This window comes from Melanostigma gelatinosum, assembly GCF_949748355.1.
Source record: "Melanostigma gelatinosum genome assembly, chromosome: 3".
Classification (NCBI taxonomy): domain Eukaryota; kingdom Metazoa; phylum Chordata; class Actinopteri; order Perciformes; family Zoarcidae; genus Melanostigma; species Melanostigma gelatinosum.
The window spans coordinates 4,025,428-4,052,743 of NC_136636.1; the positions used below are offsets into that span (position 1 = coordinate 4,025,428).

The 27,316-nt window shown below is 40.3% G+C and overlaps 2 protein-coding genes across 4 annotated transcripts; both read left to right on the forward strand.

Moving 5' to 3' along the window:
* The first annotated feature begins 227 nt into the window (after positions 1-227).
* Positions 228-13,093, forward strand: tgm8 (transglutaminase 8). Of its 3 annotated transcripts, none has more exons than XM_079265814.1 (15): positions 228-563; positions 1,940-2,110; positions 2,457-2,711; positions 3,216-3,334; positions 3,992-4,120; positions 4,372-4,549; positions 5,834-5,969; positions 6,958-7,067; positions 7,537-7,652; positions 7,774-7,900; positions 8,578-8,888; positions 9,799-9,973; positions 10,131-10,294; positions 11,201-11,334; positions 12,225-13,093. In XM_079265814.1, the coding sequence occupies exons 1-15, from the start codon at positions 539-541 to the stop codon at positions 12,379-12,381; spliced, it is 2,307 nt and encodes a 768-aa protein (XP_079121940.1). In that variant the 5' UTR covers positions 228-538; the 3' UTR covers positions 12,382-13,093. The 3 variants fall into 3 exon arrangements, with proteins under 3 accessions (XP_079121940.1, XP_079121942.1, XP_079121941.1); XM_079265816.1 differs by having other exon boundaries at positions 11,201-11,323; XM_079265815.1 differs by lacking the exon at positions 228-563 and adding an exon at positions 1,129-1,206.
* A 5,533-nt stretch (positions 13,094-18,626) lies between these two features.
* On the forward strand, positions 18,627-26,368 carry tomm34 (translocase of outer mitochondrial membrane 34). The gene is made up of 8 exons (XM_079265825.1): positions 18,627-18,816; positions 20,097-20,239; positions 21,381-21,480; positions 21,863-22,015; positions 22,202-22,374; positions 22,591-22,738; positions 23,587-23,713; positions 23,936-26,368. Exons 2-8 carry the CDS (start codon positions 20,110-20,112, stop codon positions 24,035-24,037), a joined length of 933 nt encoding a protein of 310 aa, XP_079121951.1. The 5' UTR covers positions 18,627-18,816; positions 20,097-20,109; the 3' UTR covers positions 24,038-26,368.
* The last annotated feature ends 948 nt before the right edge of the window (positions 26,369-27,316 follow it).

Genomic DNA, 27,316 nt, shown 5'->3' on the forward strand with positions numbered 1-27,316 from the left:
TAATCACACAAAAGGAACGGATGCCGTTGAAAACAATGTGACGGTGTGAAAGAGGTCGCTTTCAGTGCAAAGATGCATCACCTGAATCTGCAGTTGTCCTCAGATTTAAAGAGCTGTTACAATGTTGTAAGCCAGCAGGAGCGTTTTGGTGTTTTCTTGCGTTTTTTCATGCTTGTTATAAATAAAAGGTATATAATACATTAAAACGACATGAAACTAAGATGATACAATGTTATCAATGTTGTCATTCCTGTGTGAGTTTCCACTGGACAAGGATAAACCAGTTTAGTAAGGCTTGACAGTAGTTTGGCAACCCCAGCGGGGACATCTAAAAGGCCATTTAGCAATGCAACGCTGCCAGGAAGTGATAAGCAATGCAGATCACCATACCTGCTGCGTGTTTGTCTGATGTCTGGGTTGGGCTGGTGAGGTGTTATAAATACAATGGAACCCTGTAGATCACAGTGCACTGCTGACTGTCTGCCAGAGTTCACTTCACTGTCTTCACACCTGTTCTAAGAGGGGAACCTTTGGAAAGATGACGCAGGAAACTAAAAAATCTAGTAAGTACACAAAGGTTTGTTTTGCCTCATTTATACTTATGCAGAGACGCTTCCACAGAGATGATTTGCAGCCTGAAATCACTGTACGCTTCAGAACCTCCCATCCTGTAAAACAACCCCCAGCTGCTGCTCATCATCTGACCTTAACTCTTTCATATCTCGTTTTTTTTGCAGCCATGGAGTTGTGTTGTGCTAAACTTTTATGCAACTATTAAAACACTCTTATCACATTAATCAAACACCGCCTGACAGAGGATTTTGGTCTGTGTGACTCTAAATGGACCATAATGTACTAAATGAACATCATGCTGTATTGAAGAAGACTTGAAACTAGAGATTGAGACATAAACTCATGTTTACAATGTTTACTGAGGTGATTGATGATAAAGTCTTATTGCAGGAATGTTCTCCTGTATGTCCTCGTGACAGCGGAGCCGGATGAGTCTGTCCCTGCAGTAGGTGGTGGAGTGCTCCGTGTTATCCAATATGCATCATTTGTGACTGCGACGTTCACGTGGCGTCTGACAGGCTTTTCCAGGCTGTCGTTCAAGCGGAGGCGAGCATTTGTTTTCTTCTCTCGTCCCGTCCTGTTCTGTCTCAACCCGTCCTACTCATCTTTCTTCACCGCATACCGTGATGCCACGTGAGTGACATTTCAAATCATGAAAAGCATGTTGCCATCACGTGACAGCCGGTTCACCCCGCCCTGCCCTAGAATCTGTCACTCGGTGAATCCAAGTCTCCCTCCGCTGAGCTTAAAGGGAGCTCAATTGTCTCTGACTTACCAAAAATAAAGAAAGATGCTTTTATCTAAATAAAGATGAATACCTATAACGAAGCATGAAAACCAACACAAAGTACAAAAATTGAAGCCATTAAAGAAGTGCCTTGAACTTGCATTCTCTCTGCTGACCACCAGGGGGCGACTCCTCTGGTTGTATAGAAGTCTATGAGAAAATGACTCGACTTCTCTCTTGATTTATTCCCTCAGTAAACATTGTAAACATGAGTTTATGTCTCAATCTCTAGTTTCAAGTCTTCTTCAATGCAGCATGATGTTCATTTAGTACATTATGGTCCATTTAGAGTCACACAGACCATAAAGCAGGGGATGCTTTAGGGCGGGGCTATCGTTGGGATTGACAGGTCTCTATCACGGTGTTATCTGGTCTGTGAGTTATCTGTGTTTTTGTCTTACGACTTCAACCCTTTCACAGTGTGTTTTCCGGAACATTTTGGTTCACTAAAAATCTCTTATTTAGCATTTGGTGAACTTAGTTCCATTTGTCGTCAGTTGAGCGAATGCTACAGTGCTGACAAATCACCACAAATCTCTGTTAACCTGTTCATGTTTGTGTGTTTTTATTTTCTTTCAGTCTTTGAAGGAGTGGACCTCCACCCTAAAACCAACAACTCTGACCACCACACCAGTGAAATCTCACTGGATCAGCTGATTGTGCGGCGAGGCCAACCCTTCAAAGTGACCCTTAATCTGAGTCAAGCTTTCAACCAAAACCTTTACCCACTCGCCATCTGTGCAGCGACAGGTCGGTTTTTCATGACATTAGTTGTTTTTATGAGTTGTTGAAGCTTCCCGTTAGCACAAAAATCTAATTCGGTATTACATAATCAGTAAACATGTTATTAAAATATCAGTCGGGACATTCTGTTGCATTACTGGGTTTAATTACATTTTCGATCAAGTTAAATGCAAATGTGGGAATCGTCACGTAAAGACAGGTCTTCTTTGGGCTAGCCGGAAAGCTTTACCCTATTTTCTCTTTTTTTGGTCTTTTCAAGGGATTCCTGTCCAGTGCGTCAGTGTTTTAACTTGCATTGATTAGTTATAAATATATAGCAGCATTGTTACAACAGTGAATATATGTTTGACAGGAAAACATCCGAGCGAGAAGCAGGGGACGCTGTCGTTCTTCAGTATCCCAGGCCTCAAGAAACCTTCTCCATCAGCAAAGGCTGTGTGGAAGGTCGAGCTTCACAAGGACGCGTCCCCGCCGAAAGGCCTCCTGGTCCTCACCATCACCCCGCCGGCTGACACCCCCATCGGGGAGTTCAACCTGCTTGTGAAACACCGGGACGAGGACAAGCCGCTGCCAACGCTGGTGGTGCTCTACAACCCCTGGTGCTCCGGTAGGTCGAGCAGTAAAAACCACAACGTTAAAACGCTCTGTTAGAAGAAACAGCCCTGCATGGAAATGTTGCATGTTGTAGTTAAACTTGAAACAAAGCATCATGTTTTATAAAATCGTATCTTTTATTGGAGAAAATCTTGATTCGTAAAGTAGCTAGTAATTAAAGCTGATGAAAATGTATTGACGTCAAAAGGTTCTATTAATATTTCCCTCTGAGATGTCGTTAAGAAGAAGTAGAATGTTGCATGAAAAGAAAACACTGACGTAAAGGACAAGTACCTCAATTTGAAACGTAAGCACAGTACTTGCGTAAATGTAGTGTACTTTCTGTAGTTGCAGTCCAACACTGCTTGTCTGTTACTTTTGATACGTGAAGTACATTTTGCTGATAATGATCATGTCTTTTTTGCCTCAGTAAGATTTTAAAATGCAGAAGTTTTTGAATACTATTCATACTGTAAACTGAATAATATCCGTCTGTATGAATTCACTCTCTCTGTAGATGACTGGGTGTATATGAAGGAAGAGAAGGAGATAAATGAGTATGTGATGAATGAAACAGGAGTCATCTACAAAGGAAGTAACAACTACATCTTCCCTCTTGACTGGGACTTCGGGCAGGTACTCTTAAATACACACACACACACACACACACACAGTCGTGTTGCCTTCGCTTCAGAGGACGTTCTATTGACTTCCATCAATTTCCTGGAGATTTAGCCTAACCCTAACCATAAACGCTACTTGCCTAATCCTAATTTCCTAATCCTAATTTTTACCTTAACATAACCTTAAACCAAGTCTCCACCTAAATGTAATGATTTGTGTTATGGGGACATCCATTTAGTCCCGAAAGGGAAGGTGAGTCCCCACAAGGTGACTGTGTAAACAGATGTATGTCCTCACAACATTAGTAATACATGCACACACACACACACACACGGATACTTTTCATGGAAGCAAAAAATGGCCAAAAATATGAAATCACTACCGAATGCTTAATGTTGAAATTTAAATATCACTGAATTAATGGCCCTGAATTATTTTGTGTATAATATATACAATATTTCAGAATTCATAAATCCAGATTTAAAATTCCGATACTGAGCAGTAAGTACTCAACATTCAGGGTTATGTTTGGTATGAGGAAATTGAACATATTGTACTGTACTGCCAAGAGCAGATGATGTCTCTTGTAAAGTTTAAATCATATTCCCATCTGTACCGACGTAAAGAAGATACGATTCAACAGCGTCTCCTCTCATTGCTTCTGTTCAGTTTGAGGACAAGATGGTGGACATTTGTTTGAAGATTTTGGACCTCAACCACAAACACTCCATTGACCCGGCTGACGACGTCTCTGCTCGCTGTAACCCCGTCTACGTCGGCCGCCTGATCAGCGCCATGGTAGCACGCGCTCTGTGTCCACACACCTTTATAGCTGCAAAGCATTTGTGGGCGGACATTTACCAATATAAAGTTAGAAACAACTAATTAGATCAATTAAGAGCTCAAGAAGAAGAAGACAGCAGATGTATGTAGTTTTCAAATTATAAAAAAGACAAATGGCAAATGTGACCAAATCTTACAGGAAATAAAAGTTCATAATTTGGAGGGAAAAAAGCTACAAGAATGAGAATTTCCTTGTTTTCTTCCAGATCAACAGTGCAGATGACAGTGGAGTCCTGGTGGGACGCTGGGACGGTTCATATCATTATGGGTTCAGACCGTCTCACTGGACCGGCAGTCACGCCATCCTTAAGCGCTGGCTCGACAACGACTGCCGCAGAGTCAAGTACGGGCAATGCTGGGTGTTCGCCGGCGTGATGTGTTCAGGTAACGTCTGTCTTTGCAGGTACTCACACCTGAAACAACATCTGTAAAGGCGAATAGTAGCTCTGAAACAATTGATCGATTTGTCTGTCAGAGAACATTTTTGCGACGTCAGCAAATAGCTGAAGGTTTCACGTGTCTTAAAAAAACAAGTGACTACTAATATTGTCTGTTCACACTTCAAAAATCATAAAAATGCTGTTCATTTGTGAAGATTATCTGGCTGAAGAAAACGTGCAGGTATCATAAACGTTTGTTTGTCACACAACTTATCGTTGGAATGCTTAACAGCATTCCAACAACAATAACTATTGTTCTTCGAATCTTTATTCAACTTCTTCTATTTCTTCCGTCGCACCGCTTCTCCTCCTTCATTTTTTAAGCTACAGAAACCTATCAAAATGTTCAGCTCTTTCAGGAGAGGTGTGATATGACTTTTCATATTTGTAATCTTTAAACTCTTTGAATTATTAAGCTTTTTGCAATTTGTTTTTGAATTGGATATCTATTTTCAGCAATGTTTTTGCGATTAATTTCAGTTTTCAGCATTCCAACGCATTTTCAGCAGGAAATGCTTTTTCTAGTTTTCTGCAATATTCCAAAACCCGAAAGAAAAATTCCCATTGGCTTTTTGTCGAGGGAAGCATGAGTGAGGCCACCTTAAATACTTCATACCTGCAGCACTCTGTATTGTAACGAGCAACGGAGAGCTGCAATAAAAAATATCTTCTGACTCATAATGTTGACACAGATCACGTAACTCTTTTGGAAGGTTTCTGGATATCGTAGCTAAATCCGAATAAGAACAGCCGCCTCCCGAGTGTCTCTGCCAACTCTATTATCTTTGTCACTTCATGATCTTGTGTGTGTGTGTGTGTGTGTGTGTGTGTGTGTGTGTGTGTGTGTGTGTGTGTGTGTGTGTGTGTGTGTGTGTGTGTGTGTGTGTGTGTGTGTGTGTGTGTGTGTGTGTGTGTGTGTGTGTGTGTGTGTGTGTGTTTGTGTGTGTGTGTGTGTGTGTTTCGAGTAAAGCAAACTTGCCGAGCAGGAAAAGAAACAGTATGGAGATCAGGGAAAAAAACCTGCATGTGATTTTGTATTTAAGTCTGAATGTGTCTTTGTTGCTTTGACAGTAAATGCTCATGATAAGAGGTTACAACATGAGAAAACTAAACTAGTTCATATTCAGGTAAATGAGTTAGGTTTAAACACAAGGAGGGCATTGTTTCTCTTCCAGAAAGGCGTCATGTTGCTTGTTTGAGTGACTCAAATCTTCATGTTTGGTTTCAGTGATGCGCCTGCTGGGCATTCCGTGCCGCGTGGTCTCCAACTTCCAGTCCGCCCACGACTGCAACAAGAATCTGAGCATTGACGTTTATCACGCCGACTACGGAGTCCGAGAGAGGGAATCCCCCGACAGTGTTTGGTGAGACACAGAGGCTTCAATATCTTACACACAAGTCCCTCAAAGTTAAAAACACGGCACACAACTCTTACCCGGTACATCAGTTTGTGTTGTAGGAGAGATAGTAGCTGCCTGAGGGCGAAATAAAATGCATTTTCCCATTCCAAACTTTTACTAGAATAACACCTCAAAAAAAACTCAATAACTCACTTTTTTTGGCCATTTGGGGTTGACAGAAACTGATATTTTATGATCTTTTCAGTCAATATGGCAGTTTTATTCGATCAGGCAGTTTTATTCGATCAGGTATGACATTAAACCCATTCTCAGGCCTATCATCATCATCATGTCATCATCATCTCGGCTCCTCATAACCGCAACTACAATAACAGTCTAGTGTTGTTTGGGTGTGGCGTCTCGCCCTGAGAGATTTTAATCCGCCGATAATGGAATGATGTCATGTGTTTTACTTTTAGACTGTGATCTGTGTTCTTTAACTTTTATCTTCTTTTTGAAGATTTGACAGTATATACCTCAAAACATGAGTCAAAGAGTGACACACTCTTTGACTATCGGGACTAGATGCTAACATCGAGAACTTCATCTTTGAAGAAAAATGTCAGTCCAGTGCTGCAGAAAGAATCCAGAAAGAATTTATCTTTTGCTTTATTCCAGGAAGAACTTGATATTTGTTTTCACAAAATCAAAATTCTAAAATTTTTCTTTGTTTTCCGTATTTCAGAATCAACCTGTTGTGGAAACTCGGCTTCCAAAGACCTTTAAACCATTTACATAAGTTATTATTGTACATTTTAGTTACTTAAAGACATTTTTAACAAGGAAATAGAACCATAGACAGATTATTATTATGTATTTGTATGTCTTAAAACATGTCCAAAAGGGATCTTAAAAGAACATTCCAGACTACTATTGTTTAATATGATACTCCAGTGGTGTGTTTCAGATCTACTGCACTGCTGCAGATTGTGAATGTTGTTTTGTGTTTTAGGAACTTCCATGTGTGGGTGGAGGCGTGGATGAGGAGACCAGACCTGGCAGAGGACGGCAAATATGACGGCTGGCAAGTTCTGGATCCAACACCACAAGAGAAAAGTGGCGGTACAGACTCTCTTGTTTCAACCGGATTTGCTGGTTTCTATTTTATCTCCTGCACCTGCAGCAACACACACACATATCCAAATGTGAAATCCTCAAATGTTTAGGTTTGTTCCACCAACAGTCCGAACTCTAAAGATATTTAGCTTACTAACACATGTGACAAAGAAAACACACTCACATTTTACAAGCTGGAACCGACAAATGTTTGGTATTTCACTAAAACACGAATATCAAAATAGTTGCAGATCAATTTTCTGTCGATTAATCAACACATTGGTTTGGTTCTGCACATGCATGCAACGCAGCCCCTGAAACATTTCCTTGTTGCTTTCATCGTGGAGTCTGTCAACGAACAGATGGCATTTTAAAATCCTACAGATGTCTTTAAATCGCATGACACCAAAGTACTCTGTGTGAGTTGAGAAGTTTGTTACTTTATTTTAATATTTGAACGTCTCACCTCCTGTAGGTATTTACTGCTGCGGTCCAGCTCCGGTCACAGCCGTCCGGAGCGGACAGACGGACCGCAAATATGACATCCCGTTTGTCTTCGCTGAGGTCGCTGCCGACTGTATTCACTGGCTGGTCAGTAAGCAGATTTAGAGCCTCAACGTCACATTTCGTGATTTAGTGTGAAATAAAAGATGGCCAGCCGAAGCCTACTGTATTTTTGTTGTTTCTATTGTCTGTTTGTGTGTTCTATCAGGAGAAAGCTGACGGTTCAATGGTGAAAATCTTTTGTGACACCTCGAATGTCGGTCACAATATCTCCACCAAGACTGTCGGCTCCGACAAGAGGAATAACATCACCGACAACTACAAACACAGAGAGGGTCGGTTCACCTGTCAAACACCTGTTACTGCTGCACTGTAGACCTCTGCTCTGTTCGGAAACATGATGTGGTATTTTTGTGGGCGAAACGTAGGACGAGGAAGAACGATTCTCTCAGCATGTTAGTTCAGCAAGTTTTATTGGCTTGTTATTCTGTAGTCACTCACGAAAATACCAGTTTGGGCTCACTTTCTACAAGCAGTGTATAGTTAGCATGAAAGCATGGTGGAATTAGCATGGTAGCTAGGTAACTAGCCAGCCGTTAAAAAGGCGGAATTTGCAAGCTAGCTAAGTAGCCAGCTGTCCGCTAGTTAGCGTGGTAATTCCACCATGCTTTAATGCTACGCTGGTTCGGCCAAGTTAACACTTTATGACTTTCAAAGTCATCCGACAGCTCTACTGTTCACACTACATATTTTGCTGTCTTGTAATTGGAAGTCATGAAGTCGTCGTGGTTTTCCCTGATGAGGTCTCTGAAATAAGTTTTGTGATGAAAACACATGCCAGAACTGACACGGGTGTAGCATAGCCTTCTGCGTGAGCGTGCTGTGGTACAACAGCCGTTTCGGCTGAGGAGGTTAGCGGAAGGCTATGCTAAACTATTAGCAGCATTTTGACGTTGGCTGTAAAGGGTGTCTATAGTAGCTTAGGAAATTGATTGAATCCCCGTAATTACAGGATCAGATAAGGAGAGGTCTGTCTTTGAATACGCCACCACCAGAGACTACTCCAGAGGTGATGGAGAGATGGAGGAGGACGACGAGGAGGACGACGAGAATGAAGAGATGGAAGAAAACGGCGAGAATGAGGAGAGAGGGGAGAACATTGAGGTTGAAGAGACAGAGGAGGGCGAAGAGAATGAAGAGACGGACGAAGAAGATGAGAGTGCTGACGAGGCGGAGAATAATCCCACAGAAAGTACGGGGAATGAACCCCCCGTCAGCCCCCCACAGCCAACTCCACCACAAGTGTTTGTGCATTTTAAAGAGGTGTGTCACAGAAACTAAAGTTTCCCTTTAGACTATTAAATAGGATGTATGTTATTTTGATTTTTGGCTATTTTGATTTAAAACAAAACTTGGATGAGGTCCTGGTAGGGTTTAAGTTTAAGCATGAACTGCAACGTCCACACTTTGAAACCCGTCGGGGACCTTTGTTGCTGTTTCCAATCTTCCACATGTCTATTGCCTTTTTCCTAGTGAAAGCAAAAATGCCAAAAAAAAAGCTAACCATCAAAATATCAACTTTCTTTTTTTCTGCTTTGTTGTGAACAAGTCACACCTCAATTATCACCCGTAAAAAAACTGCACCTTGGGAAAAGTCACAATACCCGATTTTAGGGCCACTGCTCTTCATAATATATCAATCAATATATCAATGATCTGTTATCCGTGTGCAATGAAGTCGAAATCATGATGTTTGAAGATGACACCATGCACTCACAGGACAAACGCATCAGAAGTCACCATGAAATGAAATCAGGAAATGTCTCACTCTAAAGACTGTAACTACTTTACCAACAGATACAAGCTTTGGGATTATCCTGACATCTGCATGAATAGCAAAAATGAATTAAAATCGTATGTGCAAGAAGTACAACAAAAAGACAAAATACCAAAAAATGATCTGCTTTTACCTTTGATTGAGGTGGCAGTCATCACTTTATCCTCTTAATCAAACCATCATTTATTTTTTCTTTGATTTTAAATTTTTTTATTTTATTCAAAATAGAATCAGAAATGGCAAGGTTCAACTTCAACAACCCAGATATTTGAAACCTAATCTAACACATATCTTGTAACCTGTTATTAACTACTTGATCAAAGACGAATTCCTTTGGATTTCTTTCAATAAGTGTATTTTGGCCTTTTGTCAATGTCTCATTGTGTGGTGCTGCAGGTGAGCCCACCGACCAACGGTAAGAACGTGAGATTGGAGCTGGTGCTGCAGAGTAAGAGCACTGCTGCCAGGCCGTTGTCCATCAACATCAGGGTCCAAGCCATGAGGTACAACGGTGGATCGGGTGTGAACATCCAGAATCGGGTGAAGGAGAAGACGCTGCAGCCTGGGATAGGTGAATCTTCTTCTGTGAACATGTAACTGTTGAATTTTGGAGGCAGATACCTCAAAAGGTTGACAAATATAACCAAAACGATGTGTGTATGGAAAACCGTATATGTTTTTGTTGAATTTGTTGTGAAGCGACTCTCCTCTTCCTCTGTCTCTTGGAGATCTGGTCATCCCTATCCGGATCCGGTTCTCGGACTACCGTAAACCGATGTTGGAGTGCGACAGCATCAAGGTTTCAGCTGTGGTCACGGACAAAGAGAAGCCAGATTACTCATACCTGGCTGAGGATGATGTCGTGCTGCTTGACCCTCCCATCACCGTCAACGTTAGTAAAAACAAATCTCAAATCATAAAGACATGTCGTCCAGCTTTGTTCAGCTGTCTGTCACACAGCTGTTTGTGTCTCTTCTCACATTCAAAGTCCAGCATTACAGTTCCAAAATGAACAAAATGATAAAAGTATATATAACAAGACTGCAGCCAAGCTATCGGCACTGTGACGCCGTACAGGCACAGTGGTGCTTTGGGCTAAATACTCATGTCAGCATGGTAACATGCTCACAATGACAAATTTAACATATATGTGTTTACCATCGTAGTTTAGTGTGTTAGCATGCAAACGTTCCCCAATTGGCAATAAACTACAGCTGATGGAAATGTCATGAGCAGGTAATAAATGTAGTAAACGCTCGTCCAAATCACTGCTGACGCCGCACCAAACTGCCTCTCTGGGCGTTAAAAATGACAAGTAAATAAATATATTATAATATATTATATACATTATTCATATATAAATCCAATTTTTTTTTATCTATATTTTGTGTCAAATTATTGATTTCTTTAATAAGCAGCCCGTGTAATAAGCAGGATAATGTCATTATTGTGCAATAATAACCATCTCAATGTACATTATTACTGACGTAAAACAACGACAGGAAACATTTTACTGCACAATACGTGCAGGACGTTCGGTTGTCGTGGAGCAGTTTCACAGTGTAGAATTAGTACTTTTACTGAAATAAAAGATATCATTTTTAGTTCCTCCACCTCTGCCTTTATGTGGGATATTGTTATTTGAGCCATTATCATGTCATTACATGGATAGAGTCTGGGAGACAATAAAATTACTTTTCTTTCCTCTCTCGTCTTGGTGCATGATGGGTAGTTGTTTCAACAACTTCAGTTGCCTGACTGAATGTATTTGAATAATCTGTTCAAATGTGTGTTTCAGCTTCCCAAAAAGGTCAGACTGCACCGTCGGGTAATGGCGGAGGTGATTTTCAAGAACCCAGTCAACGAGACGCTGACGCAGTGCTCTCTGACTCTCTCTGGAAGCGGACTGCTGCATGATGAGGTTCAAATCAAGTGTGTGTGTGTGTGTGTGTGTGTGTGTGTGTGTGTGTGTGTGTGTGTGTGTGTGTGTGTGTGTGTGTGTGTGTGTGTGTGTGTGTGTGTGTGTGTGTGTGTGTGTGTGTGTGTGTGTCTAACATAACCTGGCTGGGATGATGAATGCTTTTCATGGCTGGTTACAGTAAAGGTGAAAATAACATATAGTTATTTTATTACAATATGTATTAACAATAGTTTTGATTGTCAATCACAAAATACGATGGAGCACAAAAAATATGCATAATCTTCTGAGTTTGATATGTGCAACCACACATTTCTAGTATTCTTAGAAAGTATTCTGAACGACATGAAAACAAATTAAAGCTGCAACCAGCAAGTTTCAGGCATTTTTATTGATAAATGTCAAATGCAATTAAGATCAAAATACATTTATACGATTTGTTTTAGTGATGCGTGTGTTCGTGATTCAGCCTTAGAGTTGAGATGTTTCCATAACAATCTGAAATATATACCAAAACGTTTTGGTTACCATACCTAAAATATAAAAAAAACTTTTTTATTTAACAAAATGTTCAATGTTGTCCAAACACAAGCAGGTGCACAACAACATTATCTGAATAAAACTCATATCAGCAACATTTTGACCTAAATCAGGAACTGTCTGATCAAAGGATAACATGAAGATTATGAATCCGATGACGCATTTGATGCCAACATTTGGTATACTTGATGGTTTTTAATACTTATGGACATATTTTAATATTTCTTTTCTGCACCAAAATGGTGCTTCGAAAACCCAGCCCTATTCTGATACGTTTTAATGCACAACACTGCACAAGTGTCGCCTATCATAACACCAGGCAACGTAAATGTACCCACAAACTTCACTCTTTGTTGCCCCACAGGATTCCAGATCTTACGAAAAACAGCCAACTACGCGTGCAGTTCCCGCTCATTCCCTACAAGATCGGTAGGAAGACTCTGGTGGCCGACTTCGACTGCTCCACCTTCAGAGACATCAAGGGCAGCCGCACCATCAATGTCAAGCCGGCCATTTATTGAGCGCTTAGTAAGAGTCACATACGTTCACTCAGAAACGAAAATGTCAGAGTTAAAACTCTTAATGTGGATGTTCTAAAAGAAAGACTACAAGGTTGTTGTTTTCAATCAAATATGGTGGTGGTGTACAATAACAGCTGCTGCTTTTTTTTTCCTGCCACTACTACTCCTACTATGTGTGGTGTTGGGTAATATGAGGGCTGTAGAAAGAAGCCATTGCAGTGAAAGCAGGGTATTTTACACTTTAACCAAACATTCTTTGATGAGTCATCAATATCTACTCAGTTGTGACGCTGCACAACAAACTCGTTTGCCGCAGTTGATTTCCCGCTGGCAGTGGAACCTGCTGGAGAAACGTTGTGTTGCCGATGCTGAAAATAAATGACACACTTTTTGCTCCACATCCACTGAAATGAGAATATGTGATGCACCCAGTATTGCCCTGCTGTACATTTAGACTGGTGGTGACGCTTCAGGTACAAGCTCTTATCAGGGAATCATGTCAAGCTGAAGGTTTACATGAATGGCGCTAAACCGCATGCACAGACACACAAAAGTTTGTTTCAGGCTCCACTTCAACCTGCAGTCTTCTGAACCTTTAGCTTTCGCTGCAACCAAACAAAATCAATCCGTTGATTCTCTGTACATGCTCGGTGCTGCTTCTTGGAGGAGGCGAGCTGCTGCTAAAGTGTTTCCTCCTGCTTAAAAAAAAGAATGAGACCAAATGATGTGTAAGCTGGACTGTCTTTGTCTTTATTTACACGTTTTTATGGTTTTATTGAAAATGTCAGTAATATGCACAAATAAAGTGTTACTGAAAGCCATGTGGCCTTTGTGTCTTTCATGGTGACGCTACAGTATATCATTATACTGTATAATCATACTGCTGTGATAATTAAATGTGTTGCTTCAGGGATAAGAAAGACAAAAAGATTCATGTAACACAATATCACGTCTATTCATACAGACTTGTCTATCATTTTTGCATTTGTCAAGTCAAATATTAGATAGTTTTAACTCCGATCAAAGAAGTAAAAATAGCTATTTGTCCGCTGTAAGATCCCAACATGAGGTTAACACGAATCCAAAAAGACAAATCTAAAGTCCCTGATACACAATATAAAACCTTTACAGCATGGTTGGATGATAAGACAATGGGGCCCTATGCACATGCAAAAGACTCCACCACTACACCTATATAGGAGCACAACACACAGACTTTATAGCTGTTTATCCTCTTTTTGTAGTTCTTTTAAGTCTCTTTGTAGTTCTGTTTAATTTTGGAATTATTTTCATTTTTGGAGCTATTTTTTGTCTGAGGTTGTTCAGCCTTTTTTGTAGTTATGTGTCTCTCTGTAGTCATTTTGAGCCTCTGTAGTTTTTTTCCCTTTTTCACAGTCATTGTGAGTGAATTTTTGGTCTCTTTGTGTCTCTTTGCAGCTGCTTTGCATCCATTTGTTGTTTTGGTCTCTGTGGAGTCTTTTTGAGTCTCTTTGCAGTCGTTTCATGGATCTTTGTGGTCATTTTGAATCACTTCCTGGTTGGTACGTGTCTCTTTGAGTGACATTTTTATATAGGTGGTGGGGCCTAACTGACACGTTGGGCCCCTGGGGCTGTGCCCGGTCGGCCCATTCAGTAATTCACCCATGCATTACAAGCATGTTGGAGATACAGTGTGTTGAATTTCAGGAAACACATGTACATGGCACTTCAATGAAATACAACTCTTTGATTTATAGCAGTATTTAAAAACACAACTAGAAAATGCATTTCCTGCTGAAAATGCGTTGGAATGCTGAAAGCTGAAATGAATCTCAAAAACATTGCTGAAAATAGATATCCAATTTTTAAAAAATTGCAAAAAGCTGAATAATTCAAAAAGTTGAAAGATTACAAATATGAAGTTATGTCACCCCTCTCCTGAAAGCGCTGAACATTTTAATATTCGAACGGTTTCTGTAGCTTAAAAGAATTCCAGCAGTCGTGATATTTGTTGTAGTAGTAGTAGAAGTATTATTCGCAGTATAAGTATGAGTAGCGTTTGAATAAGTACTAGTTGTAGCAGTAGTGATATTTGTAGTAGCAGTAGTAGTAGAAGTTGTCGTCGAAGTATTTGTAATTAGAAGAAGTAGTAGAAGTAGTAGTATCAGCAGTCGTACTAATAGCTGTAGTAGTAGTATTAGTACTGGTTATTAGTACTGGTAGTAGCAGGAATAGCAGTATTAGCAGTTGTGGTATCAGTAATAATAGTAGTGGTAGTGGTAGTAATAGCAGTAGTGGTAGTAATAATATGTATGGTAGCAGTAATAGCAGTAGCAGTAGTAGTAATAGTAGCAACAGCAAAAGTTGTAGTAGTAGTGGTAATACTAGATATATTAGCAGTAGTAGTAGTTGTTGCAGTATTAGTAAGAGCATTCATTATTTCAACAAAAAAGCCTAATTTTGAGCGAAACGTTTAAATACAGTTAATCCATGAGGCTTTTATTTTGAAAGGGTGGGACTGGGTGGGGAGGGAGGGGGAGAGGAGACATAATCATCATGTTTGACACACAAACAGAGGTTATTAAATGCCTGGCGGGGGGGTCCTCTAAAAGTCTCTAAGACCTGAATGACTGTATCAGAGAGAGACATAGACAGGGAGAGAGAGAGAGAAGAAAGAATTAGTGAGAGTGAGAAGAAAGAATTTGTGAGAGAGAGAGAGAAGAAAGAATTTGTGAGGAGAGAGAGAGAGAAGAAAGAATTTGAGAGAGAGAGAGAGAGAGAGAGAGAGAGAGAAGAAAGAATTTGTGAGAGAGAGAGAGAGAGAGAGAGAGAGAGAGAGAGAGAGAGAGAGAGAGAGAGAGAGAGAGAGAGAGAGAGAGAGAGAGAGAGAGAAGAAAGAATTTGTGAGAGAGAGAGAGAGAGAGAGAGAAGAAAGAATTTGTGAGAGAGAGAGAGAAGAAAGAATTTGTGAGGAGAGAGAGAGAGAAGAAAGAATTTGTGAGAGAGAGAGAGAGAGAGAGAGAGAGAGAGAGAGAGAGAGAGAGAGAGAGAGAGAGAGAGAGAAGAAAGAATTTGTGAGAGAGAGAGAGAGAGAGAGAAGAAAGAATTTGTGAGAGAGAGAGAGAGAGAGAGAGAGAGAAGAAAGAATTTGTGTGAGAGAGAGAAGAAAGAATTTGTGAGAGAGAGAGAGAGAAGAAAGAATTTGTGAGGAGAGAGAGAGAGAGAGAAGAAAGAATTTGTGTGAGAGAGAGAATAAAGAATTTGTGAGAGAGAGAGAGAGAGAGAGAGAGAGAGAGAGAGAGAGAGAGAGAGAAGAAAGAATTTGTGTGAGAGAGAGAAGAAAGAATTTGTGAGAGAGAGAGAGAGAAGAAAGAATTTGTGAGGAGAGAGAGAGAAGAAAGAATTTGTGAGAGAGAGAGAAGAAATAATTTGTGAGAGAGAGAGAAGAAATAATTTGTGAGAGAGAGAGAAGAAAGAATTTGTGAGAGAGAGAGAGAGAGAAGAAAGAATTTGTGAGAGAGAGAGAGAAGAAAGAATTTGTGAGAGAGAGAAGAAAGAATTTGTGAGAGAGAGAGAGAGAAGAAAGAATTTGTGAGAGAGAGAGAGAGAAGAAAGAATTTGTGAGAGAGAGAGAAGAAAGAATTTGTGAGAGAGAGAGAGAAGAAAGAATTTGTGAGAGAGAGAGAGAGAAGAAAGAATTTGTGAGAGAGAGAGAGGAAAGCATTTGTGAGAGAGAGAAAGAATTTGTGAGAGAGAGAGAGAGAAAGAATTTGTGAGAGAGAGAGAGAGAGAAGAAAGAATTTGTGAGAGAGAGAGAGAGGCAGAGAGAGAGCGAGAGAGAGGCTCTGATATCTCTGGCAAACTCTCATTTGGAGATTGTCTGATGTTTTATCTTTTACAGCTTACATGACTATTGTCCTGCTCTGCCATGTCTTTCCTCACCTCTCCCTCTTGTGTCGCGGTGTGTGTAAATGTCACTCGAATCAGGAAACTTATCAGAATACTCATGTCTGATTGGCCGAGATGCAACACGTAACAGCTGCAACAAATCATGTGTGTGCGGCTTTTATTTTAAAATGGGGTGTGTGTGTGTGTGTGGGGGGGGGGGGGGGGGGGGTGGAGGAGGGGGGAAAGACCTCTGAAGATCCCTAAGACCTGAATGACTGTACGAGAGACACAGAGAGAGAGAGCGAGAGAGAGAGAGAGAGAGAGAGAGAGAGAGAGAGAGAGGAGTGTATGTGCGCGTGTGTCTGTGAGTGTGTGTTTATCAACATCACTAATTGGCTCAATCGCGAACACCTGTGTGCCTGAAGCCATTTGAAAATATTCTCCATAGAGATCCCATTGAAAATAAAAAGCTTAATAATTCAAAAAGTTTAAAGGTTAGAAATATAAAAAGCCATAGCAGACCTCTGGTGAAAGAGCTGAACATTTTAATAGTTGAACGGTTTCTGTAGCTTAAAAAATGAAGGAGAAGCGGTGCGACGGAAGAAATAGAAGAAGTTGAATAAAGAAACAGGATAACAATAGTTGGAATGCTTAACAGCATTCCAATAATTAAGAATAAAATAACCTTAAAGTAAATGCAGCAAATTAGGCAATAGCAATAGACAGGAAATGCAGTGTTAGTGCAATCAGAAGTTGCCCCAGATTTAATAAAGGACACAAAGAAATGACACAAAATTAATTCATTACTAATTCAGATGAAACAGCAGTTTTGCTTTAGATTTGAAACAAAGCGAGATTTGCTTGTAAACATCCAGAAGAAACTCCCTTTTCTCTGAAATAGAAACCAAACACATGCTGCTCTCAGTCTGATTATGCGTTCACAGCTGTGGGAAAGATGGAAGTTTGGGAAAGCATTGCTCCTAATGAAATAGTTGATTGGTGACACCAAAAATATTAATACCAAAGCATATTATTAGCTACTCCACCAGTGGACTGCAGATTTTACACACACATTTTAAGATCAGTTTAGCACAAAGTATGTATCATATATAAGAGTGATTTTCCTTTATTATCACTTTTACTTTTCAGGAACAGCATTTGCTTTATTGCCAAAGTACCTTATGTGAACACAAACAAGGAATTTGAAGAAAGTTTTGAGTTACTCTCCATGTACAGTAAGATAAAACACATAAATAAGGACAAAAAAGCTGAACAAAGATAAATATCTTAAAATTAAAAAATTAAAATAGGTACAAAGCAACAACATACTGTGTCTATATGCAAGCTAAGTGTTTCTGTAAATCATAAACACATATAAACAGGGCAAAATAATACATATTGGGTATTGTAATAGATAAATATGTAATTATATAATATTATAGAGTGTGCAGGATTTATAGTCAACAACGCTGGATGATATGTAGAATACAACAGAGTGTATATTAAACTGTAAATATTATTTTAGGTAGTGGATCTTTTGGTATTACAGGCTTATTGACACTATGTGACTGATTTAACTGTTTGTTGTTGTGGTGGCCTGTGGAAAGAAAAGGTTCTTATGTCTGGTTGGTTGGGCTCTATAGCGCCCACCAGAGGGGGAGAGAACAATCCAATAATCTAATAATGATTTCTGTACTTTTGGAATCTTTAATCAGGTTTAAGGTCCAGGGACAGAGTGTCCAATGCTGTACAGGTTATAAAGCCCTCTTAGGCAGTTTTGTGATTGGTGATATTGGGCTATATGAATAAAAATTACTTGACAGGTAAGTTATCACATACAGGGAATTTGATTTGATGTTTTGCTGCCAAATAAACAGTGAGAGAAAAGTAAACAAATGTATAATCTTAAATGACAAAAAAACAGAAATTTACAACACAAAAAGTGAACAAATAATTATCTGTTAAACGCGCTGTATGGTGTTTAAAATATGGAGATGGTCTAGAGAATAATGTGCAAACGCCACCCCACAAATTAAAATACACATACATTTAATAATACTTTAACTTCTTTGGAAATAATTTGTTTTCATCCTTTATTTAGCCATGAAGGTCTCATTGAGATACAAGCGCTCTTCTTCCAGGGAGTCCTATATATATATATATATATATCTGTATACTCCACTATGCTGCTGTAATCCTGTAAATTTCCCTAATGCCGGACTAAAGGATTATTTTATTTTATCTTATTTGATGTTACATCCAATATAGCCACCAGAGGCCTCACTACGATTGTCCAAAGTCCTACAACTTTCAAAGGACCCGAACGCAGCGTGTAAAGGGGAAGTACGGAAGCCTCAACAATCAAACTGACTGAGAAGTACGAAGCTACAGCTAGCCGGCAAGTTCCTGAACCACAAAGTACGCAGAGTAATGTCAGTATTAACAACGAGTACAAATAATTTCAGGTAACGTTTCAGTTTCAGTCGTTTCGACCAAGTCGTTTTCTGTCGTGAGGAGGACGAACATCCTTGTTGCCTCATCACAGAACCGTTTTACCCGGCAGCCCCGGTAAGAAGTGTGCGAGAGCTTTCTTTACATTAAGCTAACAGCTAGCTTAGCTTAGCCGTGGCAGAGTGGTTAGCTCGCTAAGCGAATTTAGCTAACTGAAAACTCCACTCGAATTAGCAAATTGTTAGCTAGCGAGCTAATGTAGCAATGAGATAATTGTGAGGTGACGCCAGTTAAAACCAAAAAAGACAAACTGTATGTCGGTAAACCGGGCTGAATAAGACTCAGCTGGTAAATTAGTCATATGTTTGTGCATTATTATACAATTATTATTGAAGTCTTTATATTGTATAACATTCCTGGCTAACAGCCCTGCAGTAAACTCTGTCGTCATTTAATTCCGTTGTGTTGAAACTGCGTCAGAGCGGTGTTGATTTATTTATATTAAAGAGTGTGTGTAACGTCACTAAAGATTTAGGTGTACTTCTCAGTAACGCAATGCAATATAATGGACCTTTAGCTTCGAATTACAGGCTTCTAAAATTACAATAAAGGTGAAATTAACACCTGAACCGTGAGCTAGGAATACCTAATTATCTGAAGCGTGTAGTGTTAACTGCATATCTTTGTTCAGGAATCCAGGTTTTCCTCAACAACCATTTCTTATCTTAAGGAATGACTTGCATTTACAACGTTGAGATGCAGGTAGTAACAGTTTAAACCCAGAGCAGTTCAAACTGAGTGAGCAGGTTTTGGGTTCAGTGTGGTGATCTGAGCGCACACATTGCATTTCATATTTTGATATTTGTCACAGCTGAAGTTGTGAATTGAAGAATCAGGGGCCTGTTAGTATCATTAACAGTTTACGTACCTTGCCAATTCAAGCAGGTACATCCAGATGGAATATAGTATAAACTTATTGTAATTTGAGTTTATTGTAATCGGTGCCAGCCAGGAGATAAAAAGTCAAGCTGATGCATTCCTAGAATACATTATTCCTGCACAGTTTGGTTCAGTGTATGGATAAGAAAGGAGGATATCAGATTTGGTGTCATGGTCAACAATTCTCCACCATTGCCAATGAGTCTTTGACCTAGAAGAAGATCACATGTCCTCTTTGCCGGCAGCCAGAACAAATCTCTTCATCTGTCATTGAGTAATTGTTGTCGAGACACTGAGTTAAACAATACCACAGTAAACATTGATACAGTGGACAAGGACATATTTTGAACAATAGATGACAAGTACCCAGACTGTTGGACTGTTTAGAGGCGATATATGAAGTTTCCTCTGGTAAGTGTTTGGATGTTCAGAGATGTAACCGGTGTTTCATCTTTCAGTAAAGAAGCAGAGATGCCTCAGAAACAAAGGTCCAAGTCCTGGACGGAGTTGAAACAAGTTGGAAATGAATGTTTCAAGGCGGGCCAGTATGGAGACGCCACCAATTTCTACAGCCAGGCGATCAAAGAGCTGGAGAAGTCCAGTAAGTGTTTGCTTGAATATATATATATATGTTTGTTTACAATAAGAAGGGTGTACAACATGTACAATAGGCAAATGAACAATGGCATCAATGGGGAAAAAAGGTCATTTCAGCATGCTGATTTAAACGACACATTTATTGAACTTGACAATGTTACGATTCCAGCCTGATATTTGTCAGAACAAACATGTCTGGCTGGTCCTTGCTGAGCCAATTTCCAAATGTTACTTCAGTAAAAGTACTGGCTTCAAAATATACAAGTAAAATAACTCATTATGCAGAATAATATATATGTCGTTCGACTATAATTTTTTATGCATTAATGTGTTCTTCACTTAAATATTGCAGCTGTTAAAGGTGGAACTTTACGTACTTAATGATACACTTCTTGATAATACACCATCAGTTATTTTTAGTTTATTTATATTTTTATTATGAATCTGCAAAGTTGCTAGTAACTAATATTGTCAAAGAAATATAGTAAGACATTTCCATCTGAGATGTAGAGGACGAGAAGCATAAAGTTTCATATGTAAATAAATACTCAAGTAAAGTACTTGTACCTCATTGTATTTCAAGGTTGTGGTATGTAATGAGGTACTCAATCATAGTCGGTGTATTTTTTGACAGTGGTTGACGGTTTCCCCGGTTTGGAGAGACAAAACAATGTACGGCTCTGGACGAGGGCAGCAGCAGAACTTATTTCAGACACTCAAAAGAAATGCCCACCTTAAAAAGTCAATACCCGTTTAAGTGTTCACTATATTTAGGGTGTTTTCTGACGGAGAACTGAAAGTGAAACTTGTGGAGTCTGGTTGCTCTGAAGAGAGCATAGATAAGTTTCACCTTCACCAGAAAGAGCTGTCCGACAGCCCTTTGGCAGTGAGCCTAATACAAATGTAGTGTTTGGCAGACTGTTGTATTTTGTACTAGTTTCAGGCTCAGAGTCTCAGGATCTCTGCAGTGGTCTACCACTCCTGTCCTGACCCTCGAATCAATGTGTCCACGTCGGTACCTCTCTCTGTTATTATAATGATGGTCCTTTGTGTCAGTTGGCCTTTGCTCTTCTTTCTCTTCATGTGTCTTCTACAGGATGTTTGGCTGAATGCTCCTCTTTAATCAGTCTTATTTCTCTTTTAAGATAAGAGGAACCCCGAGGATTTGGGCATTTTGCACTCAAACCGTGCAGCGAGCTACCTGAAAGAGGGCAACTGTGCCGAATGTGTGAAAGACTGCAACACGTAAGTGTTTTTATTACACCATGTTGTCTGATTCTGTGCAGTTGTCTTAATGTTTTTGTGTTTTTTGTATTAGTTATACCACATTTGTATACATTTTAATCTTTCAGGGTTTTTCTTCTTGACCCTTGGCTTTTATCTTCTAATGTCGCTTCGATAAGTTAAACCTACGGAAAAAAAGATTGCCGCCCATATACACACACTTGAGCTCCATTTTATTTAATGAACTGATGATCAATCGTGTGCTAGTACGGGTGTTTTTTAGGCATCGTGTCTTGCAGCTTTGACTCTTTATAAGTAGAGTTGAGGCATTCTCTGCCGTCTGGCTCAATGCAGGTGATCTGAATGAGTGCCTAACTCGTAAAATGTACGTCTTTTCTCTCAGGTCTCTGGAGTTTTTCCCGTTCAACGTGAAGTCTCTGCTTCGTCGTGCTGCTGCCTACGAAGCTCTGGAGCGTTACAGGCAGGCGTACGTAGACTACAAGACGGCTCTGCAGATCGACTGCAACATCGCAGCTGCTCACGACGGCACCAACAGGTACCTGAGCTGCAGAAGACTTAACCTCCATGACGTGTATTTAAACAGAGATATGTTTTGTGGTCGATTGTACAATATATTCTCAACCCACCTGTAATCACGCCGACAGATGGATTTGTCTTTCGCTACATTTAAAGGACTAAACGAGGAGTTTGGGCTCACTGTGTTTTCTTTATTGTGTCTCAGGATGACGAAGGCGCTCACAGAGGCAGACGGTCCGTCATGGAGGGAAAAGCTTCCTCCCATCCCCACCGTCTCTCTGTCTGATAGAGAGAAACTAGCCCAGAAAACCACAGCCAACGCTGCACAACCGAACCCTTCACCCAAACAGAACGGCACCAGACAAACCAACAAACCTGGTAAGAGGAGTCCCAAAAGCAGTTTATTTATTTAAATCGAAAGATGTCTAACTGACCAGCTGCATGTTGGCACATCCTCTCATTTCTACCAACCACACGGTTCCTTCTGTGTGTGTGTGTGTGTGTCGTCAGTCGGGAGGAAGTTATTCCATTTCAGGTTGGTTCAGATGTAAATCCATCTTTTCCGTCTCTTTCTTCTTCTATCCTCCCCGTCAGCTCCCAGTGACAAAGACATGAAGAAAGGACAAACCCTGAAAGAAGAAGGCAATGCTCTGGTGAAGAAAGGAGAGCACAAGAAGGCCATAGAGAAGTACAGCCAGAGCATCAAACTCAACCCCACTGAGATCACAACCTACACCAACCGGTGGGTCGCGTCTTCATTCCTCCATGTTGTTGTCCCTTTAATGGGAAGAACGCTGGTTAAAAGGGTAGTTTGGATGTTTGGATGAGGTACTGATACGACATATACTCTGTAAATAGTTTAACCTACACCTGTGAGCCAATTACAATTTAGATAAATGTATCAGATTTAGCGCATGAATCTGTCAATGCCAATACCATTTTTATGAATGTGATGAATGACAGGATTTAACTGACTTTGTCTCAGGAGTGAGCATATGAACGTTTGCCTTCATGGCTTTCTGCCACAGAGGATTTATTTGAACCCAAACCAGGAACTATTCCTAAACCTAACCAATGCTGTTGAAACGGTTTATAATGTAACTTTATAGAGTTTTTGGAATATTTCTTGTCGTCAGTCGGAGTCTAAAGTGAATCTTTTATTTCTTCACAACTGAAACTTGAGCAATATTGGATCACTTATTATGCTCATAATAAACTTTATTGATGAAACACTTTTCAAAGCTCAAAGTGCTTAAAAATAGTCTACGGTTGCAACTCTACATAAGAAATAAGAGAGCGAAGCTGCGCAGCAGTCAAATGGTTATTCATAATTCAAATGTCAACATTATGAATGAAGCTTTGAAGTAGTCGGTGCAGCCCTTTAATGAACAAAAGACAGTCTGGCATTCATCCACATGGACATCTATCGATCATATAGAAACATCACTGAGAGCCAAGTAGGTGTTGATTGATTTGCATCCAGTTCAGTTTCTTTGGGTTGATTGTTCAGACTTGTAGGTTTTGTCCTAGAACATCTTTTACACAAGCCGTCTGGTGTTTTGACTCTATTTCCTGTGTCTGTGCGATCAGGGCGCTGTGTTACCTGTCTGTGCAGCAGTACCGAGACGCCGTCAGAGACTGTGACGAGGCTCTGATCATCGACAGCAGCAACATCAAGGCGCTCTACAGGAGGGCTCAGGCTCACCTGGAGCTCAAGGTGAGAGCGGGAATCCTCCTCACTGCGCTTCACTTCCTCATTCACACACACCAGAGTAATCAGACGCGTCTGTCTGCAGGATTTCTGTACGGTCGACAAAATAAAAGCATTTCCTGTCTTGATAATCGCTGCCGTTTCCCCTCCGGCAGCCTCTCCTCATCGGTATTCATCACACATGTTTAGTTTCTAACTCTTTTAATTCTCGTCGCCGTTTTCCTGCAGGACATCAAAGGCTGCGAGGACGACCTGAACAGCCTCCTCAAAGTGGAACCAAAGAACGTGGCCGCCCTGAAGATGCTGCAGGATGCGCAGGATAAGAAGTGATGACGCGTCCGGGACTGGCGGAGGCGGCGGTGAGGATCGGTCCCTGCACTGCGTACAGACTGGGGAGGAAAAGAAAACACACAAAAAAAAAAAAAAACAGCCGAGCAGTGACACGATTCAGCCGCCTGACCTGTGTTTCCCAAAAGCTTCGTTCACGCCGAGCCTGTGTTTGATCCGTTTACTCACTGGAACAAACACGAGCTTGGTTTCGAGACGCTTCTGGAAAACGCAGCGCCGGTCGATGAGACCTGAGGAAGAAGCCTTGATAATGTTTGTAGTTCTACCGGTTTTAGTGTCACGGAGTATTTATGGTTATTTATGTAAGAGCTGAGATCTTTGACGTGCATCACAATTCTGACTGAGGATAACCCTTTACCATTAAACACCATTTGTAAAAGTGAGGTCATGTTGAGCTTCTGCTGGACGCCGAAACTTAAGCGTCGAGGGCTACTTACTGGCTTTTGCTGAGCTTCCCCCACACCCGGGCTCGTCTTCATCAACACCAAAGCTCATCTCTTAAGAGACCGGTTATCACGCGACGTCGGGTCACGTGATCCAGTTCCATTGGCTGATGAAGATGATGGCGTCGTTAGAAAGCTTCCATTAATCAAATGGTTCGGTTCCCGTTAGGACCGGGTGATCTGGATGAATACCATCATTATATACATCTATCGATATATACTGTGATGCGGTACGGGTTAGGAATATAAATGAATAAGGGCCTAATACAACAGTAGATCTCACAAGTACAGCAACGTTTCTCTACCTTGAAGCATTTACATTGTCTCAATATATTCCATCATACTATTCAGCAACCCAAATTCTCCATGCATTCAGGCTAATTGTTTGTTTTAAAATGTCAAAAACACTTCAATCACAAAATATTTTTTTCACATGCTAGTTGAATAAATATTCCGAAGGCCAGAGATATTAATTTTAGTGTCGCAAAAAAGATCAAAGTTACATTTAAGAAGTTTGAATCGGAAGCTTCTGGAGGTTTTTGCTGGATAAATTATCGGATTAGTTCCAGATTACCGTTTCTTTTTTATTTCAGTCGACTTGTCGTTGCAGCTCCGCTCCTGTTGTTTAGAATGTAAAGTCCATATTGAAGCTTCTCGATCGGACCGTCCGACCAGCTTGTGAAGGTTTATTCTGCGTTTGAGTTACGAGTAAACGACCATTTTTAACGAGCTGTTCTACACTCAGCAGTTCTATTTAACTATTTATCCCACGTTTGGTTTTCTGAGGCGTTCGATGAGTTCTTCTGTGTGAATGTTTCTTTCTCAGTGGATTGATGCTCACGTTGCTCACGTCACGTGGTGGAGAGGACCATGTTTTTGACTTGGCAACTCGGTCATATTAGGATTATTAATACTGTGCGATGACAGTATAGCACGATACACGTCACATTTGTGTTTGAAGGGACAGTTCACCCCAAAATCTTAGGGGCATGTTATTCCTTTTACCTGTAGTGCTACTTGTCCGTCTAGTTTGTTTTGGGGTGAGTTACTAAATGTTGAGTTATCGGCCGACTTTGAGCTTATGAGTACAATGATGCGTAATACGGTTGCCGTGGGACGTTCGGCGGGAGGACGTCGCTACTCGTCTGCAAAACTAAGCAACTCGCATCAAAACAATCTAAAGTATAAATGGCACCGAAGTTTTCCGTATTTCCTTTTCATGCACTTCAGGACCATCCTAGGTGATCGTGGACTCGGCTGACGTGAACGTATGTCGGTTTTGAAGCTTCGTCCGCCAAACGGTTCAGTGAGCTTTGGTCACAACGAAGCCAAACTCAAATCCAGAGCCCGTTGGGTACAAAACCTTCTCACCTTCTGTCCGTGTTTCAGACGGAGACACATCGGTGTCCCTCCACTCGGGAGTTATATTTCTGTTTACAACCTTTAGGATCAGTTTGTTCACGTTTCTTCTTGAATGACAACCATGTGAACCAAGTAGAAGTATCCTCAAACGGGTCGTCGCGTACAAAATAGCGTCTCATTCTGTGATCAAATGCTTTCTGTTTAATCTTATTTTTGTGAAACAAGTCAAATCTCTCATTGGTGGTCCTGCTGTAGCTCGGCAATCTCTATCGTCCTCCGTCTGTTGCTCTGCATTCGTTTTCAGCTCGAATGAAACCGTTCAGTTCCAGTTTCATGCTGCAGGTTTGTGAACCACATGTAAACGTCTTCATGTCGGCTCGGTGCGGCTACAGCTCGACTCCATTGGAAACGGATCCATTTGTTTTCTCACTTTGATCATGTTTCTGTAACTTTCTATTTTGTTTGTCGACCTTCTGTTTTAACTGCAAATAAAAGTAAGACATGAACAGACCCAGAACAACCGTGGCTTTCTATGATTTTGTAGAATAAGCTTATTCACTTCCTGCCGGTGAGCGAGATGAGAAGCTTGAGGCCACTCCTGTGTGTCCAGTTAATATCAAAGATGCAGATGGAATGGCTAGCCTGGCTCTCTGTTATTAAAGACCATAAGTCATAGGACAATATGTCAAGAGTGTCATGAAAGTGTCATCGTATATATCAGAAGGGAATATATAGAATTGTATGTCTTATTGTATAGCATGGCATGTCACTGAAAAGTCGTATAGTATTCCAATAAAATATCAAAAGTAATAAATGAAAAATTCATCAAGACATGGATGCCATAAGTGTTTTATTGCTATTGAATTACTATTTATTACTATTTTATTTATTAACCCTAACTCATAAAAGTGCCATCAAAATTGTATTAAGTCCTTGTAAAATAAAAATGTCATCAAAAAGTCAGAGTATAGGATGCCCTAAAATATAACTAAACTTTTCATATTTATATGACAATGTATAAAGTTAAGTAACAATTCATAGAAAAAAGGAAGCGCATGTCAAAGTGAAAAAAATCTGTAAAATAAGTCATAGAATATTATAAAAGATAAACAGACGTAGTATTGTATGTCATGAAAAAGCCAAAGTTTTGAACATCAAGTCATTATATAGTAATATGAAGTATTTGTGTATTACAGTATTTGTGTAGATTGAAATGCATCCCATAATACTACCTAACACAGCCGTCACGCGCCAATTACCCGGATCACCGGACCTCCATTTCTCACTCCGATTCTCCAGTTTGCTTTGGTCCCCGTCTTACTTCGTATTATGTGTTCATGTACTCGTTTCGTACTCTTTAAAGAAAGTAATTCATTCTAATGGAGGTCCTTACTGAAGTGAAAGTAAAATGTCTCGCGAAAGATTTCAGTAACTGAAAGAAATCCAGAAGACCAAA